This window comes from Bombus impatiens, unplaced genomic scaffold (genome assembly GCF_000188095.3).
Source record: "Bombus impatiens unplaced genomic scaffold, BIMP_2.2 scf_0248, whole genome shotgun sequence".
Taxonomy (NCBI): Eukaryota; Metazoa; Arthropoda; class Insecta; order Hymenoptera; family Apidae; genus Bombus; species Bombus impatiens.
In genome coordinates, this window is record NT_176667.1 from 1,426,935 (window position 1) to 1,444,515 (window position 17,581).

Genomic DNA, 17,581 nt, shown 5'->3' on the forward strand with positions numbered 1-17,581 from the left:
AAGACGACTCGGGAGAACCGAGTCGGAACGACGCGACGGTCAGACCAAACCTTGCCCCGCCTCAACTTTTATTGATCCCGAGGACGTCGTCGTGCACGACAAATACGCGTAAATATTTCCGCAAGCGTATATCCCTGTCTCAATTACAATAATTGCACCACTTTTGAGAATGATATATTTGCAATAGGCTGCTGAAGTTTGCTTATGTTTTGTACGTACGTTTACATATATTTGGAAAAGGTTCGGAACATCAAAAGGTTTGCCATGAGAAAACCAGTGGGGGTGGTCGAGTTGTATCGGGGACAAGATTTTGACGTACGACCACTTTCTCGAGCAATCTCGAGCGATACAGGTCTGAAAAGGAGTAACAACGGACCCGCAAGTTGCCGTAAATGGTATCGTTTTCTACTTTGGACAGAGTGCCGGAGCTGTGGATCAAGAGAGCCAACTCGATAACGGTAGCTTCGAAATCTGATTGTGAGTCATACGGTCGTTCTTCTCCATCGTCTCTTTTCTCTTTTCTCTTTTGAATCCTGCCTTCTTTCGATATTTTCAGTTTTATTCTTTGCTTTGTTCCGTTCTACTTCTCATTTCTAACGTATGTACATATCTCATCTCGTATTCGTCGAATATCGAAAGAAGCAGCATTTTGCACCTGTAACGCGTATCTTTTCATTACAAGTAGGATAAAACTCGTTAGTATGACTCGATTTAGCGTTAATAGCTTTGTGCTAAGCGTCTAACAACGTGACGCATAGGAAGATAAAACAAACAATTAAGTTATATTAAACGGTAACGTTAGTTATAGCACGATGACGATATATCAAAAACCGAGAATATCCAATTTTGCGGCAGTCCGGTTGCTGAGCAACACCTCGCGGTGATGTCATCGTAACAAGCTGTCTCGTTTCCAAATCGGGAAAGACATTTATATATTTAACTTTTATTTGTATTTGGCTAAAAAAAAAAAAATCTATTTGTTGTTGCAGAATAGATGGCTGTTCGATAAAACACGATGTTTCTATCGAAACGAGATTACAATTTTTAACGTATACTTTGCAAGTGTTATTTTGTTTCTTATACAATAGGATTTTCCCTTCCAAATGTCGTGTTTGTTGTGTTTAAAAGATACTCCTCTTAGGATATCGATAGCGAAGCATTTGCTGCGCAAAACGAACCTGATAGAGAAAAGAACCTGAAGAATAAGGAGAGGTTCACATGATCGAATCGCGAAGCAGTCTGCCCATGTTTGGATACGCCCGTTGCATTTTATATGTCACCTTTACTAGTCGTCTTTTTTCATTGCTTATAACGATTGAACTTACGTAACACAGTCTCCAGTATGATTTTATATATGCTGAAAAAAGCGGCAAACATGACAGCAGATTTTATTATACGGTGATAATTATCTGTTTTATCATAACTCATTGTCATTATTGGCATATTCACCTTCTCGAGGATCATTCAAACTGGCAGATGATTTAATCGTCATAGATTAGGTCTGATCTGTGCATTATGCAATTTCAATTACCCCGTACTTGGTACGGATAGATATGTTAGCGTAAAGTAACATGTAGATATCCGATGAATATTTATTTGAATATTCTTGACTGTGAAGCCACTCGCATAATAAGTGGCACAAGACCACTTTCTATCTGCGCGCAATGCCTCGATACGAATCTCAAAGATTCGCTTTACCCAAATTTGTTTCGCTTTACAAATTCGTTTTCTATTTATGGTATTGTTATATTCGATTTTAAGATATAAATAGATTGTACATACACCAGGACCGTAAGTAAGAAAGATATAAAGCGAAATATCGTTGGCAGACCCCTGGCAAATGGTTCCTTGGGGCGTAGCCGAGACGAGGGACACGATCGATTTTCGTGCGAAGCGCATTGCGGATATTTCGGTTGGGCGGTTCTTGACATTCGTATCGAATTGTACCAATATTGTGCCTCTTCTTTTATTTCCGTGCTAATTTCGTTTTTCTCGTCAAATTTAATCGTATTACGATATTTACATCATTTAATATAATAATGCAATCATATTTTCAATGCATAACGAGAAGCAAGATTTATTTAAGAATAAAATAACGTTGAATAGAAACTAGGAATTTGGAGAAGATTATTTGGAAATTAATTTTCAATGAAAAAGGCGGAAACGTTATTTGGAAACGTCCCTTGTCAAAAGAGGTAAGCCAACGGAAAGCCTCCATCGCCCACGTGGTTTCATAGCTCCTTTCTCTGACTTGATTCCTGTGCCGGTTATCCCACGTGTGTCCTTTACGCTATATCACGCACTCAGCGTAGTGTAGAACAAACGTTGTTCGAACTCTTAATAAGGATGCTTTTTCTAACATTTGCGATTAATCATAGGTATTACCAGTGCTCACTAAAAAAAAAAACGTTATTATATTACGTTACGATGACCACAAATGTATCGAGATAAAAAAAGGTATATAAGACTGTATATCATATCTACCACATATTTATGTATATCGTGAAACCATCGATCAGCCGATTAAAGACTTGATAACGATCTCGTTAAATTTCTCAGGATATCGTAAATGCAAATTATGCGCTCCTCTTCAAAAAATTTGCAACCTGAAATGATTTATCATCGACTTCATCGTTAGCCATTAGATCGTAATATAAATAAGATACAAACTTTGCTCCGACGATGTGATCCTTCAAGTAAATTGGATGCTCGGCGAGTACCACAGGGTCCTTGTTCCTTGAATCATCGAACTGGGACATTTAATTCGCGTTAGCAACACTTTGCATAAGTCACCGTGTTGTTTTCCACAAATTCTCAAAATTGCATCTGTCCAATTAGACCAAGTTCTTCGGAAATAGACCTCCCCGTATATTTCTGTTAGTGGAGCTCGCATTTTTTCGGACCAACTGTCTACATTTTGGTATTCTATCGACATCCAAACGAAAGGATAATAAAACGATTGCTAGCGCCGACTGATTTTCAATGAATAGAGTGAAAGGATATACTTTTCTAAATGTTGATTTCTTTCGACGTTACATAGGCGTTTACAGCAACGGCTACCATCTTTCGAACATTATCGGGGAACATGGAAACGAACCGCGATACCACCATCGTTCCAACTTGTCAATGAAAATATTGTGTAACATTCGTTAAATGGTATGCTTAATCGGTGTCACGTTGAAAAAAATCATTTGGTAATGTCCTGTCGGGTGGTTTTGATTTTCCATAGCTCGGAGGATCTCATACCACCGTAGTAAATTTTTCATCGTCCAATCCCTCTATTTATGGTTTAAGATGCGTCGTCCAAGTCGAACCTGTACCGTGGTATTACAATTCAATTTTAGATTTACATTAGTGACGTGTCTCTCGTTTCGAGTTTTTTAACAATTTTTATTTTGAAATATAATAAATAACGCTTAATTTCGACATATTCGAAAAATTATCTTCAAACATATGTATGTACATACATTTGCACGAAAAAACTGTATCGTTCAAATGCTGAATTTGATTGAGGCTATGACTATTTAGCTATATTTTTAACAATCAATTCCCTATCCCTAGATAGCAGCACCTTCGCCAAATACAATTAGCACGATCGCAATTGTGTTGAACGTGATAATTTTTGTATAGTTGCTTACCTAAGGCATCTGGTAAAAACAAAACTGGATGTTCAGCCGTACCAACTCTCAGGTAATTGATGTTGATTCCATTTACATTAATTTTTTGTTCCGATTGAAAAGTATTACAACTTTTATCGCAATTTGTAATCGTATTTTGATATATACATACGTATGTATATGTTCCCTCTAAAACGTGTTCTTGAAGCGTCGAAGAGTACCGTGTACTTATCCATCGAAAAAAGCTTACGCCACAATATATTAGCGAAATTTCGATGAAACATCACCAGCATGGCTGGCGACTTTCTTGTTGACTCTGCCGATTCACCGATCTGTCTTTATGTGATGTTGCTTACGTGATAGTACCGCGAGATATTGAATTTGCTTTAAACATTTTTCTTAGATTTCAATGGTATACGTTGCGTAAACCATTATCCATGTAATACGTTTATTATGTATAATACCGTATGTATAATATATTACGTAGATAATGGGTTACGAATCGTCGATAAAAGTTCAAATTCGAATTTATTTCGAATTAATTAATAAATAATTGAACTGCTGAGAAGACAACCGATATACATAAATAGCGACTTTAAACTTTCTTAAGAATCTATGCATTTAAATACTTACTAATAAATGAAACAGTAAAATTGTAAATAATATATATGATTGGGCATTTGGTACTTTGATTCGACAATGTGATATTTTGAACGTGTAGTATCTTCTTGAACAAAGCGTCGGATCTATATAGATGTATTTTAATAAATAATTAATATAGGACATTTGATATTCTTCGCTCTTCCTAAACTTCTCACGTTGCTCTAAAATATTTTTCATTCCAAACATGTACTTCTTATTTTCCTTCTTCAAGCATCGCGCTTATGTAACTATTATTAATTGTTGATGTTTTTAATATTTAAAATAGATGACTTTCCAATTCGCATATATACTATAGTACCTATGGCATAAGGATAATTCTAACGACAGCGTGTATATTATGTTGAGAAGAAAAAATATCAGGCAATAATATATACTTGCATGGTGTTATTACAAAGTACTTCACACTTTTCGAGTACGTTCGAGACTAATACACTCTTCTTATGTTCCATTTTTTTTTTTTTTTACGAAAATGTATATTTGATAATTCAACGCTCTCATAAAATAACGGGGCTAGGATGCTTCATTGTTTTTCTGCATTACATTTTAATTATATTGTTACAATTGCTCATAACAGATCATTTATTATACTCGATAAAATAATAATATCTATTAGTTTGAAGATGACTAACATCAATCAGTTAAGTACAGTTTTATATAATAGTACGACTTTACTTAAACGTACGAAAATCGTTACGTATTTATTTTTGAACAAAACAGTTTGCGAAAGTATAATGAATTTCATAATTTTAGTGTTTAAAATATTTATTTTTTAAATATACAATAATTATCGATAATGTAACGTCAATGATCACTGTCACTCGTATGCATGGAAACCGTAAAATATATCCAATGTACCATATATTAAAAATAAAAATAAAAATAAATAAAAGCTTCTGATACAAATTGACGATATAAAAATGTTTAATCCGCATACAGTCTTAAAAGCATTATACAAATTTCTATACATTTTCAAGACAGACTGACGAAATTATATAACAAATATGATCGCGATGAACAATATAAAGTGTGTTTATATGTCCTTTTTGCATGATAGGGTATACGAGTGCAAAAGATAATAGGAAATGAAATTTTCTATAATGAAGTACATAAATTCGGTGCAGTTCGTTTTTCTATATCTTATACCTAGATGTAACATTGATAGAAATAAAAATAATGAACAAGCCATGATCATTATAAAAATACCCTTATCATGAATCTTGTTGATCGCGATTCAAAGTTCTGTGGTATTCTTCTGTTAAATGTTTCTTATACTTTGTCTGATCGTTCCATAGTTTTGCTGCCTGTGGATTGAGGGGACTCTCATTGTTAGGTTCTAAAAGAAGGAACGGAGTTTGTGATATTTGTTTGTCGGCATTTTGCATAACATCGATCCAAAGTTACTTACCACTAAGAAGAGATTGTATAGATAACAATATAGTACGCACATCGTATAAAGCGCTCCATTTCTCTTTTAATATATCCAAACAAATATTACCCACTGCGTCCACGTTTGGATGAAAACAAGGAGTAGCGAAACGTACAATTGGAGCACTATATGGGTAACTATGGGGAAATTCTAAAGTTAATTTATATGTAAGACCAGCATAAACCTGCAACAATAAATGAAAATAAAAGTTCTCTTGTATCTATTACTATTTTCATTATAAATAGAGCAATTATTACCGTATCCCTTGGTCCTGTAATAGTTCCTATCCATTTGAATAAATTTTCTCCATCTGGAAAGGCAGAAACACCTTTTTCTGTGCTCGTCATCAAAACCATGAGTTCCTTTTGCAATCTATACGCATATATTTGGCCTTATTAATATTATAGGAAAAAGTCGATTGTATGGATAAATCTAGCATAAAATATAATTATGCTCGAGGATATTTATATGTAATCTAAGAACCAGCTAATATTAAATCAATCGCTCAAACATTGTGAATAGGTTATGTATTCTATTACTATTACATTAAGATACGTATTTGCTATATGAAATTCTTAGTATAAAGTGAAAAGAATCTGGGATGGTTATAGATTAAAAAAAATGATATTAAATAAATAATATATAGGAGCAAGATCAGTTGTGTATTTTAAATATTCGAAAAAGTTGGCGTACCGTTTACTAACTGCATGCTTGTCTTTTGGTATATTCTGTTTTTCCTCTGCAGCTTTACTCGGAGTATTTTGAGACGAATAAAATGGATTTATATTTTGTGCCATTCCGAATCGAAAGACACAAGTGATTCTTCGAATTATTATTTGCTGCACAAGATTTCCGAACCTTCGGTTTGGGATACAACAGTCACTGTGGAAATTTGAATGCTGAATCTTCTACCAACCTTCTTGAAAACATTTGACTTCGAACAGCTGTTGAAGGTGAAGCGTGTGGTTTGTTTAATATGTACTATCGTGCCACGTAATACATTTAGTTCAGTTGAAAACACAGTGAATTCGATTATATAAAATCATGTTGAAAAGCGAACATTAAAGTTATTTGTTAAAAAATTATTTCCTTCGATTTTGTGTAAAATTGAAACGTGACGTCTCTGCCATGTAAATACAGTAGTAAATGTATCATCGATCATCAGCAAGTCAGCAAGAACGAGCAGTTCCAGTAATTACACATGTAGTGTTTAGTATATATCGTGCTAATGTTGAGTTAATATGTGACAAAAGTTCTGAAAAAAAAGACGTACAACTTTAAGCAAACAAAACTTATGTTATTACATTGCTTACTCGTCTATAGATTCATCATTTAACTACAGTTCGATCCTTTATAATTAATTCATAATAATGTCAGCATTGTTTCTCTACAATTATTATTGCGAACTGGATAAAGATTTATAAAAATAAAATGTACACTCTACCGTGTAAATTATTATAGAAAGAAGCAATATGATTAGAGTACTTGATTGAGGCAGAAAGACATGGCAAATATCGTATTTATACTATGTGAGATTTAAAAAAAAAAAAAGAAAGAAGATGGCAACGGCACAAGGTACACCAGAGTCTGATACTGGAAGTTTTGAATGCTTTCAAAACTATACAGCGCCAGAGGTATTTATCCAGGGTTTGGCTGGAATTGTTGATCAACAGGATGTAGAATCTATGATAAGAGCACAAAAGCAAATGTAAGAATACTTTTCCAAATATTTGTTCAAGTACCAGTGTATATGCAATATCTTTTTACTGTGTCTGTTATGTACTAACTAAGTTATTGCTTCCCAGGTTGCAGAGGTTTGAAAAAACCAACGAGATGTTGACCAACTGCAATCAGTTGTCGATAAATAGATTTAAGACTGCTGGCAATGAGTTTAAAAAACACACAACATTATTGGTGGAAATGAAGAGAGATTTGGATTATATTTTCAAAAGAATTCGTATCGTAAAGAACAAACTGAGTCAGCAATATCCACAAGCATTTAATGGTAAGCATATATGTGTAATCTATTTTAAAAACATACATGTGAATAATGGTATGTTGATGATATGTTAGCGTGATATATTTTGTTAACATAGAAGCGGTAAGAAGCAGTTTAGCGGAAGAAGTAATCGTCGAAGATGTAGATTGCCCTGTAAAACCGCTTGAACCTGAAATAGTACCACTACCAAGCGCCTCTAATACCGTTATGGATCGAGATCCAGATTCTGATGGTAACCAAACTAGCAGTACAAGTAATCGTATTACCGTATAAGAAATTTACTTACATTGTGACAAGTTATTCGTCGTTAAAGTTTTACGATGCTTCTACTTTTTATTCTTTTTATTTCCTTTATTAAATTTTTTTAAAATCATTCGCTGAACCAAACGAAATAATTATTGAGATTCGACATTTGTATTTGTGATATGTGTACTTATCTGTACGATCATTTTTAATGTTCTTCGCTCAGTTAGACAAAAATTTTAGTATGTAGTATTATGAGTGAATAAATGAAGTATAATGACAGCCATTATACATATTCAATTATAAGCGAAGATATTCAACAATGTTAATCCTTTTTGATAAATAAATTGTAATACGAAGTTGATCAGTAGAAGGTGATCAGTTGGTCGATGCAACACTTTTATTTAAAAATCCTTTATACTCGTATAATATACATCGCATGTGTTTCGTGGCGACTTCTACACCGAATTGAAACATATATATATATACACATATATATATATATATGTGTGTGTATGTGTGTAGTACATAAAGTTAATGAAATTTCTGTAAATTTGAAGAAACATGAAAAGTATCGTAAATAATACACGTGTCTTATTGTCGAACGGTTCGCCAATGAGACGCAACACTTTGATATATATTAAGCAATTAAGTCAGTATTTATTGTCCTGTGGTAGAAAGGTACATAGGTAATTCCTTTCTAAGCGTTGTTAGCGTAAAACTATGTACATGTTACAGCCATAGTATGTGATAGATGCGTGTGATAGCAGGGTGTTAGATATCGAAATGTAGCAGAAAGGTATCGCTTGACGAGTTGGTTTAAAGCGATTTCGGTTCGCTATGGCTGTAACGTAAGAGTTACACTGTAATGAAATGAATTTTAGAGATAGTACGAAAAAAACAAAAGAAAAAAATATAAATGTTATATTTCGATTTTGTTAGACGTAATTTACTTGGATCTATTTCCCACTCGTTAGGGTATACGAGGTCGTTCCTTTTCCCGAATACGTTATTTAATTACGTAAACGAAACTAATACCGACTTCAATTGTTGATGTACAGTGCCGGTTGAGGAGTTTCAATTTGCAAAGCTGCGGAAACGACGAATAAAGAGCAACGATAGTTCATCAACGGAGAGCAACAACGATCACAGTAACGCCGAAACTTCGTCCTGCACGTCCGATACTGGTTAAAGCATTTGTTCCAGAGTTAGAAAATTAGAAGACTACAAAAAAGAAGAATACCCTCAAAAAAAGAAAAAAAAACGATAATAAAAAGAGAGGAAAGAGAAGATTGATATTTTATACGTTAACGTTATCGCGAAAATGGTTAGCCGACAATAACGGTTTAGTTCCATCGGTGGCAGCCGGCTATGAAAATTTGGAAAGTTTCGATTATACACAACGTACAAAAGTAGATGTACGCGCAACCGTATACATATTTGTAAATTGCAAATCTGTGAATTTTGTCAGTGTCGACGAAATAATAAAGTATTATTTGTACACTGTAGAAGAGTCGATCATTTCGTAGCGGTAAGTACAATGCGTGTTATAGGATAGATTGCGAGGAGAGTGGTATATTTTCTAACGAAACGAAATAATCGGAAATATGTTCGAACGGCATCGATTTTACCGGTGACTCGTAGTTTTCGTTAAAGCTCAGAGATGTCGGTAAAGATGTGAACAAGACAGTCTGGCTGGACGTCTCGCGCGCGAATATCGTTAGGATTAATAGACGAAGTCAGTTTACACAGCAGTTGCAAATTATCGCGCACAATACGTCGTATCAAATATCGACACTCGAATAGTTAGGACGGCGTTTCTACTTATACATAACAGGTGCCGATGAGGACCATGACAGGCAACGAGTCCATTAGAGGTACGGGCCATTGAAAGAATATACGTTAAAACAGGCCATTTTTTGAAGTGAAATTTATTAACGGAATCAATTCATCTATGTTAATTTTTTAATGTAAACATTCCTCTGCTTTTTACATAAATGTTCTTTCTATATTTTTCTCATTCGTATTTCTGACACGAATTGTAAAACTTTTCAAAATCGTTTATTGTTTCTCCTCTAAATATGTTTTTTGAGGAGCGATTTCGATTCTGCTTTCTACCATGGATGGTTTGTACTATACACACACGTCACACATATGCACGTATATACAGAAGGCAGGCGCGACGTTCTTCGCGCGGAAGACGCCAGCCGTCGCGATGCCAGAAACCAGCTGCGTCTCAGCTGTTTTCTATCCGTTTCTCAATTTCTCTTTCTCTCGTCTTCTCTCTCGCTCTATTCCATTTTCGAGGACGTTTCGGCATTTTAAAATAAGATGATAAATTTTCCGAGCACAATTTTTCACTATGCGATGCTCGATTCAACTTCTTACATTGTATGAACAAATAACAATTCGATACTCGAAACAACACTCAAATGAATATTTTACTACGGTAAAGATGTATCGTAAGATATCGAATGAAAGACACATAGAAAAGGTTTAACCGACATGATCGTAGGCACATTTTAAAACAACGAATCGATTGATTTAATCGATTTCACGCGAGAGAATTTCAAGAGCTTCACGATGATTCAGTCGGACAAACCATAAGCAAACGAATAGAAGATACGTGATATATGCGGATGAAAGAGGGACGCGAGCCCAGGAAGAAGAAGCTAAGCTGCTGATGGTTCGGTAAAACGAGGAAACAGCTGTTTAATTTTATCCGGCTCACCTGTTTCGTTCGATAGTCGCTCTCGTTTTTACCGCCGCCACACTGTATAGCAGCCAGACTGTATAGCAAGTATACGTAGCGTAATACAATACGCGTTCTTTGTGAACGCGAGACACAACGAAGCTAGTCGTGTAATTATTCGGAGAAGGAGCCTCTTTGAATCTGTTGAGAGCGGCACGGCATGGAAAGAGTCGTAAAGTGCGAGAGACATGGAAATTTCGGTGTCGCGATAGTTTGCATGCACCAGCACTCGTGGTGCAACGCTTTGTCGTCAAGACTGTACTTGATCTTGATAATTCTGCGTCACGGACACAGCGGAATCCGTTTTTGAGCGGCGCAAAGTAATAGAAAAGCACGACCGAGGCATACCCGTTAACTCGATGAAGGGTGTCAGAAACAGTGGTCCGGATCGAACGTTTCCAAGAGGGTCGATCCGGCGAACGAGCGGCGCGGCGTGCAGCTTCTAGCGGACACGAGTTTCCAGAAGCTTAGAAAACTAAGGTTTGGAAAAGTTTTCGTTAAAAAGTTGGCCCTTTCATCCCGCAAGTTGGATTCGTGGCGCGATCGATTTTCGCGGATAGCTACGCGAACGCATATTCCGATCGGGGGATCGTCGATCGAGCAACAATACGGTTGTGCGTTTTTCTACACAGTACCGCGAAAATGCTGTAAAATCGGCTGACGCGGTTTCTCTCTCGCGAAAGGAGTGACTTCGTGCTATTGACATCCGCTCTTCGTGGTATCGACATCTCGGTACAAGCCAGCCCGTGCCGGCAGCGCGATTTTGTGCGTCACTTCCACGGTATGGTGGAAGGGAGAGTGAGTGAGATAGCGAAAAGAGGGAAGGGGAGGTGGTGGGTAGGGATAAACGAAGAGAGAGAGAGAGAGAGAGAGAGAGAGAAAGAGCGAGAGAGGGCGAGGAGAGGAAATTCGTTGGACGAACACGAGCTACGTCGGTATAATTTTCACAAGCGCGAAAATTACTCGGATCAGAGCCGATAAGTCGTAAATTACGAGTGCGCGCATCGGTACGTTCCAATCGGCGTGTAAAACGCAAGATTCGTTTGCCTGCGAATGACGGCATCAGCCGTCGCTGAAACTTACGATTACTCGTCCGACGTATCGAACTTTGCGTCGAAATCCTAACGCAATTCAATCGCGCGCGAATAGCAATAACACGTCCGATTATCGGGCACGACGCGATTCTTTCTTCCACTGACAGTCGTGCTCATCATTTCTCTACGAATAATCGCGAGTCGGTAAGCATCGAGAAACGATATATGCGACTCTGATTTCTTACGATTGGAGGGATGACTCGTTGTTACGTCGTACGGATTCGAGGCGACGATCTTTGTTCGATACGGAAGGAAAAGTGGGAAACGGGGCCCGTTGAAAATTGACGGAAGATAGAGGTACGGAAAACGGTGTGGAGGTTATTCAGGAATTTCGGCGCGATGACGCGCGCACGTAGAGGAGCGTACATGCCGATGACAGGACCGTGACGGAGTGCTAATAATACGTATAATAGGCCGGTAGAGCGGCGCGCGTGTGTTGGTGTGGTCGCGCATGAATTCGTGCCGATAAGCAGGGGCAGGGACAGGGATAGAGAGATATTCTATCTAGCGCGCATACGCGTATAGATAGTTGGCGTTGGTCCGAAGTATAGAGAAGCGTGGCCATGGTCACGGATTTCGATTGCGTGCACGATACTTACAAGTTTGAAGCGTTCGCGAGCGTTGTTGTCACGTTCTAAACGAAGAGTCGATCGATCACGATATCGAATGTCCGATCGATGTACACGTGTACGCGTTCGAAATCGATAGAAGCAGAATCGATACTTAGGACGATCCTTCGTTTTCTCTCTCTTCTTTCTTCCGATTATACCTTTTTACCGGCGATGTTTTCTGGTTCGGTCACGTGGTACGCGAGTCGCGCGAGACCGAAAAAATTGGTCGATCGGAGAGATACGGCGCGACGTACGAAGATCGTCGCGAGAATAAGAGGAAAGGAAGACGAGAGGATGGCGAGCTATTTCTCAGTTTCAACCGCAGAGACTTTCTTCGCGAGAATATATCGACGCGTCAAGAGCAAACTAGCCCGTTTACGATAACCACGCGTGCATATATATACCGGCCGTATTACCGCGGTTCGCTCGCGCAGCTTTCAAACGCGTAAGTACGTCTACCTTGAATTTAGTTTTGCGATCACCGGCCATCGGGCGTGGTGGCGAGTTCTTGGATCCGTTACGATCCAGTCGATGAAAATTTCAATGGAAAACCGAGAAGATCGTAGCGAGTGTCGCGTATCTCTCGGTTCCCGCCTGTTCCTGGCCGATTGTTTCGATGGTCCAGAGGACGGTGGATGGCAGAATTGCCGGTGCAGCCACGGAGCGAGAGTAGAGGTTGCGTGGTAGAGATTGCAAGCCACCACCTCTCTTCCTCGTCCACCTCCGGTCGGCGCCGTTCTTCCAGTTCTCCGGCGCGACGAGACGTTCAGTCGGCTGGCGACAGCCGTCCGTGCTTCGCGTTCCTTCCTATCGCGCACGCTCTGTTTCTCGCCCGCGAAATTTCCTCGTTGTCTCCGCTCTTCACCTTCTGTTCGCGCCTCGCGGTTCTACCGCTGCTGCCGTCGTTCGATCGTTCGCGATCGTTTGCAAAGGGAAACGGTGGACGCGATGAAACGCGTGGTCGTGGTGGTCACGCGCCGATCGCGACGATTTCGCTAGATCGGTGTCGCCGGTGACCGACGGTGACGTCGACGATCGAGAAATCGCGCGGTCCGTTTCGCGCTGCAGCCCTTTTGGATTTCCCGAAGGTTGATCGTCAGGCTGACAGGACCGAAAGCCCTCGATCGGTGATCGAAAGAGGTAGGCGGATCTTCTCGATTCTAGTAGCTTTGAGACGAGTAAATTTCAAATGCTCGACGATGTTCGACGAGTTCGAATCTATTTAAAAACCCAACTACTTTGCGTTTCGCATCGACGGCAAAGCAACGCGGTCCAATGGAAAAAAGAGAAGAACGACGAAACTGTCCGGAATACGAATAAGATGAAACACGACCGTCGTAAGGCCGTTCTCGTCGAAGTAAACGGACGAAAGTCTCGTGCGCGCACGTGTGTGTCGAACGAAAGGAAGAGAGGAACGGCGGAAGGCAACCAGTCGAACCGATGCTCGAGGAAACTCGGTCGTTTTTCGAGAAACGAAATAGATAGGCTACCAGTGAGTAGAAAACCGAAGTAGGAAAAGCGCCAGGTGCATCGTTTCGCACGATATTTGTCAATAATCGATGGCGTACCTGCTCGCGATTAACCATCGACCATTAACCATTTCGCCGTCGATCAAACGATACGCGATATTCGCGCACACCCGTTGCTCGAGCTCGAACCCGGCACCTCGGCAGACGACTAAATTCTTCCGATTTTCGATTAGCGACGCTTTAAATTCTTCCAGAGGTCGTAAACGTTAGAACGAGAAAAGTTGCAGCCAGTTGCGTTCGAAGCGAATGAAACGACGCAACTTTTCCATATAAATTTCCGCTGTCGTTCCTGTAGCGACAATTCCGAGTTTTCGAAAGAAATCGATTCACGACGCAGAATCGGAGAATCGGATCGCGAAACGTTGGTAGCTTAACGCGTGGCGTGCACGTTGCACTACGAACCGGATCGATCGATCGATCGATCGATCGGGGAAGAGCCATCGACTTGGCGTACTCGGCGAATCCGATTAACACGCAATGGACGTTTGTGGATAACGGGAAGCGGCGAACACGGAAACGCGATCGGTCGTGCTCGTGGACGCAAATTCAGTCGCGTGTGCGTCCATACGTAGCAGCACGAGACACGCGCTAGCGTTGGCCCGCTATACTCTCATCTCAAGTATTATATCGATTAACTGTTGGTAACAGAAGTGAGGCAGAGGAAAGCTCGTCGGAGGGTGGCATAGCTTTGGCTTTCCTATATTATTAATCTTGCGCGCCTTCTCTCTCCCTCTCTCTCTCTCCCTCTCTCCCTCTCTCTCTCTCCTTCTTTTTCCTTTCCCTGCCAGCCTTGTTCTCTCGTTTTCTTTTGCTCTTTGGCCGCTCGACCCTAGCCGCGCTTTCTCTCCGCGCTACCTGGTAAACCTGGCGTATCCTGTGCCGATCAACGAACCTGGTCAGCCATCGTGGACAAGTTCGACGCTTCGAAGAAAATCGATGATTTTTACAGCGCGGCGAGTGGTAGGTGCTCGCAACGATGGCCGGTTTGCACGCTTGTCGTTGGACGAAGTTTTTCTCGGCGAGGTGCGGCAGGAAAACGCGGGCAAATCGATTAAGCGCGCAACAATGTGTCGACGATGATAATAAAAAGTCTTGCGAAAGAAGATATCCTGCTGAAATAACAGAGATACCGAACGGGTTAGGGAAGGGGGATACGTTTGGTAAACGCGTAATTCGCTGCACGCGCACTTTTTTCGGTACACCGCAATTTCTCGTGGCTTTCCCCGGGCGAAGAGCCGACCGTGAAGCCGGATAGGTGGGCGAGCGCAACGAGCGAAACGTCAAATGCCGAGCTGAACGCGACCTTTGTCTGCTCGTGACATCTTCGTAACGCGAACGAGTTCGAGCTTCGCAACTGGTTGCCCCGGCCGAGGTTCTTGCCAGCGGCGAAACGAGCGTTTTGCGGTGGGAAAAGTGATAGTCGCGCTTCGGCAACCTCCGCTCGAGATTTGCCTTCGACAAAGGTATGCCGTTCGATCGTGTGCTCCGCGGCGATTCTTCGTTACGCGATGACGCGCACAGAGGTCGAACAAGAGGGTGAAGGAGGCGGGCGGAAGAGTGGGGGAAAGCGCCTCCGTCAAAGGCCGGTGCGAGCAAGAAGACACACGATGGCTGTGCGTGACATTTTTGTAATGAAAGGAAGCCAAACGTACGCGACGCGGTCTTTCAGTACGGCAGACATCTGGTCCGGTTGCCTGGCAGCTTCCTCTTGGTTGCCCGTTCTAATATTGGAAATTGCGTTCCTATCCGGCCGCGCGGGCGTGCGCCATCTCCTCTCCGACGAGCACCGTACCATGTGCAGGACATATGTATAAACACAAGCGCAGTCTGCCGCGATGGCGAAGTCGTTTCCTTTGAAACGCGTTCGCGATCGATCCAAACCTACTCTTTGTCGTCGGCGTTGTCTTCTCAGCTATCTCGCGGAAGGACTTACGCGCCGTTCGCTCGTTCGATGCTCGTTGCTCTCTCCAGGGAAAGCGTAGCGGGGAAAACGTTCCGCGGCAAAGGGTCGCGCGAACGAGAATCCTTCGACGCGGCGCGGTTCGATCGGGGAAAAAAAGCGTACGTGAGCTCGCGTTCGTATCCCCGTGCGCACAACACAGCTGCGCGCAATTACCGACGGTAGAGCCTTGGATTTTCTGCCATGGCACGTATATCGTTTCCCACCGACTCTGCGCTCTTGTTTGCTTAACTAAGCGTCTTAACGAATTGCCGCGGCCGCGCATCTACCCCCGGCCCCTCTTCCTCCTCTCTTCCCTCTTCCTCTCTTTTCTCTCGCTTTTCCGAAACGCCGATCGATTCCACCCGCGTCGACTCGCGATATTCGATAGATCGAAAGGGCCAGCTACGAATACTCGGCCTGAATTTTCCGAGCTAATCGCTCTCGACAGAGTCGACCAGCGATACGTATATACGTGGAAACACTTGCGACTTGCGACAACCGGGTCGCGTAAATTGCAGACATCTGTAACAACAGAAGGAGAGATGGGCCGTGACGGCGATTAAAATTATCCGAGCCATCTGTCGCGATAAAGGCCGGTCGACAGGTTGAGCGTGTTACGCGCTTTCCAGCGAGGCGCGTTCGACCATCGCGTTCGTAGGATTCCGCGCGCGCGATCCACCAATGAATATCGTTCGTGAACCGATCGACGCACCGATATCGTTTCCAACGATATGCAATCGTACGCGGCATCGCGTCTACCGTAGAGCGGTACGCGCGACTCGCAAACCGCTCCCACCTCCGGTATCCTCGCCGGTATCCCACCTCGCCGCGCGTCCCTCGTTACGGTCAACGTGGAAATTAATCCGGATAATTACTTTTCTGCAACGCTCGAAAACTTTGCCCGGACGTTAAAGCGCCGCGTAGGTCGATCGCCGGCGTCGCCGTGTTAATTTCAATGAAATTCTATGCCGTGGAAGCAGTTTGCTCCAGGCGATCGACGATGCCGTTAATTTATTCGGCAATTCGGCCGATGATCGCGATCGGGGGCTCGTTATCGTTTTTACGATTCGCGTGGAGAAAAGCGGCATCGACCGACCACTCGGCCGCTTTCGTCGTTCGTTTCCTCTTTGCATTTCGCGTTAATAACGAGACCATGTGCCACCCCGAAGGCAGTCCCGCGTCTACGGTTACCTACGCTCCAGGTTCCATTTCGATGTTCCACTTTCCGACTATAGGCTTCCCTTTTTCCCCTCGACGATCGGAAACGACGTTGCAGGAATTTACGCGGACGAGTTTCGTTTCGAGAAACGGAAACGCCTGACGGCGATCGTCCCTGTATTCTCCGCTTAATCGCGCGCTTAACGGCCGTTATTTATTCGGTTCGCCGCTCTGCAACGTTCAATTATTTGGATATTCAGAGCGAGTCGTCGAATCGCCGAATCGCGATAGATCCCGGCTGGTTTGTAAAACTGCCGCTTCCATTAAAATCGGTCATCGGTATGCGTGGTCGGCTGCTAGTTGCTGAGCACGTACGCGAAATATGCGACCGTCGAGGCACGGCGCGATGCGACACGGCGCGTCGAGGTAATCGCGAAATGGAATCGATCAAATACGAATCGCGGTGGGACGCGCGATCGCCCGCCTGTATCTTCGGCTTGGTTCCTTCTCCGATCTCCGCACGGCTTTGTCGAACGCGTTCCACGCG

The 17,581-nt window shown here is 41.8% G+C and overlaps 4 protein-coding genes across 4 annotated transcripts in view; 2 read left to right on the plus strand and 2 right to left on the minus strand.

Annotated features, from left to right (window-relative positions):
* Positions 1-2,441: 2,441 nt before the first annotated feature.
* On the minus strand, positions 2,442-3,093 carry LOC100746257 (valacyclovir hydrolase). The gene is given in 2 exon segments (XM_033320155.1): positions 2,442-2,734; positions 2,737-3,093. Coding segments are annotated over 2 exon segments (357 nt in total). The 5' UTR covers positions 2,936-3,093; the 3' UTR covers positions 2,442-2,576.
* Positions 3,094-4,745: 1,652 nt separating this feature from the next.
* Positions 4,746-6,604, minus strand: LOC100740703 (ubiquitin-conjugating enzyme E2 C). Its single transcript, XM_003488539.4, has 4 exons — positions 6,400-6,604; positions 5,964-6,078; positions 5,686-5,890; positions 4,746-5,613 (listed from the first exon to the last, which is right to left on the minus strand). The coding sequence occupies exons 1-4, from the start codon at positions 6,501-6,503 to the stop codon at positions 5,489-5,491; spliced, it is 549 nt and encodes a 182-aa protein (XP_003488587.1). The 5' UTR covers positions 6,504-6,604; the 3' UTR covers positions 4,746-5,488.
* A 401-nt stretch (positions 6,605-7,005) lies between these two features.
* Positions 7,006-9,224, plus strand: LOC100740459 (kxDL motif-containing protein CG10681). The gene is made up of 4 exons (XM_003488537.4): positions 7,006-7,414; positions 7,512-7,711; positions 7,803-7,937; positions 9,010-9,224. Exons 1-4 carry the CDS (start codon positions 7,266-7,268, stop codon positions 9,138-9,140), a joined length of 615 nt encoding a protein of 204 aa, XP_003488585.1. The 5' UTR covers positions 7,006-7,265; the 3' UTR covers positions 9,141-9,224.
* Positions 9,225-9,624: 400 nt separating this feature from the next.
* Positions 9,625-17,581, plus strand: part of LOC100746375 (protein CBFA2T3) — a 19,176-nt gene continuing 11,219 nt past the window's right edge. The window contains 1 exon segment of the mRNA XM_012384190.3: positions 9,625-9,825. Coding sequence (XP_012239613.1) covers positions 9,792-9,825 — 34 coding nt within the window. The 5' untranslated portion in view covers positions 9,625-9,791.